The sequence below is a fragment of the Sabethes cyaneus genome, chromosome 2 (assembly GCF_943734655.1).
Source record: "Sabethes cyaneus chromosome 2, idSabCyanKW18_F2, whole genome shotgun sequence".
NCBI lineage: Eukaryota > Metazoa > Arthropoda > Insecta > Diptera > Culicidae > Sabethes > Sabethes cyaneus.
This window is the reverse complement of record NC_071354.1, coordinates 13475224-13479035: the sequence shown is the minus strand read 5'-3', so window position 1 is coordinate 13479035 and position 3812 is coordinate 13475224. Positions and strand designations below refer to the sequence as shown.

General features: G+C 40.9%; 1 protein-coding gene across 1 annotated transcript; it reads right to left on the bottom strand.

Moving 5' to 3' along the window:
• Positions 1 to 860: 860 nt before the first annotated feature.
• Positions 861 to 3607, bottom strand: LOC128736940 (guanine nucleotide-binding protein subunit beta-like protein 1). Its single transcript, XM_053831454.1, has 2 exons — positions 2755 to 3607; positions 861 to 2073 (listed from the first exon to the last, which is right to left on the bottom strand). The coding sequence occupies exons 1-2, from the start codon at positions 2890 to 2892 to the stop codon at positions 1231 to 1233; spliced, it is 981 nt and encodes a 326-aa protein (XP_053687429.1). The 5' UTR covers positions 2893 to 3607; the 3' UTR covers positions 861 to 1230.
• Positions 3608 to 3812: the final 205 nt, after the last annotated feature.

Sequence of the window (3812 nt, the reverse complement as noted above, 5' to 3'; positions counted from 1 at the left end):
TACGGCCGTACAGGCTTTCTCCCAACTACCTTACTGGGGTCGCGATACCTGCATCCCGCTGATGGATCATGTTAGGTATAGTTTGTGGGATACAGTATTTCATATTCAGTCGCTCGCTTGGAAGTAGACACTTACCCCTATTTTGTATTTTGAACGGATCTTTATTTCCTTCGAATTGTTTTGAACGAGTTAGTGATCCATTTGATTTTGCTGGCGGAATGGAGAATACCACCTACTTTCGTTCGAAAAACCTATCCTTTCGAAATATAGCAGAGGGATGACTTTTTGAGCCGCCTCTCACCTGGGAAACAGGCGCTGAGGTTTCATAAGCTAGCTTCATAAGAAGTCAGATTTTGCATCGTTATTTTTATAAGAATCGCTGAAAGCATTTCATCCACTTTTACCATCATCTTAGTGACAGTGAACGACAGTATGTGTTCTTAAGCTAATATTTATTAATTTAGAGCTTGAAATTTGAGGAGTCGTACGGACGTTTCCTGTTTTTTTTTTTTTTTTGTATTTAAGACTGCCTCTGTAACTAACCTGTTAAATCCAAGTTATTATCAGTTTCTCCTATTGTCCTAAGTTTCCGCTTTAAAATCATTATCCGAACAAAATCATTAAAACTAGTACTACCTTTATTTCGTACTATACTACACGCAATTTTTGCCTAACAGAAGTCCATCAAATAAAACAGGAGTCAAAGTAGATCAAAATATGAAATCATAGCGCATTATTACATAGCAAGTTTTCCATCTAGGTACTTATTTAAATAAATAATCAACCAACTCTCATGGACTGTTCGGTATGAATAGAAAACAGTTTATAACTCTGTAAACATGTACAAAAATAATCATACGTTTATTACTGGTCTAGTCGTAGGTTTGCCGTTATTCAGTAATTAATTGTTCAAATTAAAATCTATTATAGATGTGCAAGCGAACCGAGTAGGTACTTTAAAAGTAATCCGCTTCGCCAACAATCAGAATACCGCGGAAGTTCCACGCTGTCAACATTGTAGATTTCTATTTTGTAAAGAATCAATATCTGTACATAGTCATAATAATTTAATGCATAATGCAGACAGTCCGTCAGTTTACTCAAAGTAGCCTATCGACAGAAGCTGAGTAACGAAAACATATAGATTGAAACACGTAATAAAAAAGCAGCAAGTAACAAGTTTTTGTTTATCACCATGCGAAGTCTTCTTCTGTTTTTCTCTCTCTCATGCTATTTATACAGATCCCAAAGTGAGATCTGTCCGTCTGAACCAGCCGCCGCCATGATGACTGCCTTCCACATAGAAACCTTTTCGTCTGAATAGATAATGTCCATCAGTTCTCCCTTGTGCTCCGTGAGGACGGCTAGCGGACGCAGGCTTTTCCAGGAGAATACCCTTAGTCGACCGTCCCATCCGGCACTGGCGAACACCTTCAAGTCTTTTCGGATTCTTAGGCGATGTACGCCGGCGTTCTTGATTTCTATAACGGATTTTTGGCGAATTTCCATCGATTGACGGTCCAGTGAAAAGACGGTGATTCTGCTGGAGGACCCACCGCATACTCCGCGGTTCGTAACCGGATCGTAGTCCATCGCCATCAAGCATTCTCCGGCTTCGAGCTGCAGATGGCTGATCGGTTTCGATGTATTCAGGTCCCACAGTACAATCGTGCCAGACTCGTATCCGGCCAATAAGTAGCTGCCACCTCCCAGCTCGATTGGTGTAAAACACATAACCGTACCGAGCCGTAGCCCACCTCCTTCCGGTACGGTCAACTGCTGGCGCTCGGAGAAAGTACGTCCGCAGAGAATGGAAATGCTTGATCCCGCCTTCGGGATTATCACAGCCGGTGTTTCACTGGAAAGATTACGTTGCGCTGAACCGTGGTACACGAAGCGACAGAAACCGACGTGGCCGGTGGCAACTTCATGCCGGAGAACGTACGCCGAGTTGGTTAGCTCCCACAGCTTTACGTAGCCCTCCTTTTCCTGAGTAATCAAGGCATCTTCGGTGTGCGCAACATTGATGATAGGACTGGTGCCCACCGAGAGCGTATAGTGTGAGCGGTTGCTCTGCAGGCGAGGAAAATATAGTTTGTTAGAATTTTAATATTCGTTATCAAATTTCTGCAGGGCATGGTGCTGTTGCAGGCCGATTATTTGTGCCGATATAAAATGTGAAAGTGAACATGGATATTAGATGGTTAGTTTCGTTACAAAATCGATTATTGACCCTTCAATACAACTCAGGTCATTGGACAGCTTATGCAAAATTCTCACAATGTCTGTTTAGCATTGCTAAAGCCCCCAAAGCCTAACGGCCTTCATTATAACCTTTCCTGCAGTATTTTTTCTAACCCTTCTTACTTTTTCGCGTTAGGTTTTAGGAATTATCGATCTGGGTTCACCTAGGAATGAGTTGAATTTTTTCACGATTGGTATCTTATATTGTTTTAAATGCAAAGGAATAAATAAAGTAAAACTACCAAAACATTATTGACTGAATACAATGCCTACATGAATAAAGAATTTGACTGCCATTACAATGCTACACTAATTTGCATGCAAGCTCTTCGCTCGATGGGCACACGAAAAAAGGTTAAGGTTATTTTTTTTACCGGACTTTTGAAAGTATTTCTATTGTTTAAAAGCGACTATTATATTTTATAGCTGACCCAATTTGCCATACAATTTATATTGAATAGATATTAGAAAAGCTTTTTAACTTAAGGTGTTGGTTTTCCGTATACGTACCTGCAAATCCCACAGCTGAACGGTTCCCTTGGTGGTGCCGGCATGCAATCGTTCGGAAGTATGGAAGCACAGTGAATGGTAGGAGCTGAGATCCGGTGATTTTAGGCAGTAAACGGGATCCGGTGGAAGTAGCGCCATCGTTCGCTCAGGTTGAATCCAAGTAAAAATTTGCAAATTGCGTTTTCTCGTGCTAGCGACGTTATTTTTTTTTCTCTTAGCAACGCCAGCGGTTGCTAATACGCAGTAGGTCAAGCGATGACGATTTTGTTTTCCTCGAGCAGTCTTATTTTTGTTTCTTTTTTTTGTGAATCTACAACTACAACAGATGCTAATTGAAGTGTGCTTTACCGTAGGCTCCTATCCATGGCCGAACGAAGTGGTCCACCGGAGGATTGTGACCTTCCCAACGACCCGAGCTGGCGACTGAACCGTTTTACGTCAAAATTGGTAGACAATCTGCAACCGTTGCGTGGCAGATGGCTTTCTTCTTTCTGCTGGTCGATTGTTTGCCAGTTACCTTTCACCAGCAGCTGTACCTTTCTATCTTAAGCTGACACACGACATAAACTGGCTAGCTCCCTCCAGCCAAAGCGATGAACGTAGCGAAAGTAACGGAATGTTTTTCTTGTCGTTCTTTCGTTAATTTTTGTTTAGTTGAGACGTAGAAAACAAAATAAATACTGCAGTAAACAGCATTTTGATTTTGGATAATACAAATTTCGTAAAGATCTTGAAGAATTAACTAATTCACTTTTTGAAAACACTAACTGAATTACTGTACGTTATTTAATTTATATACCCGCTGCCTCAGGACTTGCTTATTTTAAATAATCAGGATAAAAACCTAAAAACTAGACCAAATCGAAACGAACAAAACAACACCATCAATCACCGCAAAATTGCTAAATATTTTGAAATGTAAACAAATGTAAACAAAAGACTTTCAGCATCTTCAGCGTTTATCATCTTAGCACTGGGTTCGTTGGTTTAATGTTGAGCCGCAAGCTTAACATGGCTCTGCATGTCGAGATCATTTCAACCACGAGGTCCAGGTGGCA

What these genes read in the sequence shown, in the direction of transcription:
- LOC128736940 (XM_053831454.1), bottom strand. Translation starts at nt 2,892, where the DNA reads ATGGCGCTACTTCCACCGGATCCCGTTTACTGCCTAAAATCACCGGAT. An exon ending in TTCAGCTGTGGGATTTGCAG is followed by an intron (nt 2,074 to 2,754) that starts GTACGTATACGG and finishes CCTCGCCTGCAG; the next exon opens with AGCAACCGCTCACACTATAC.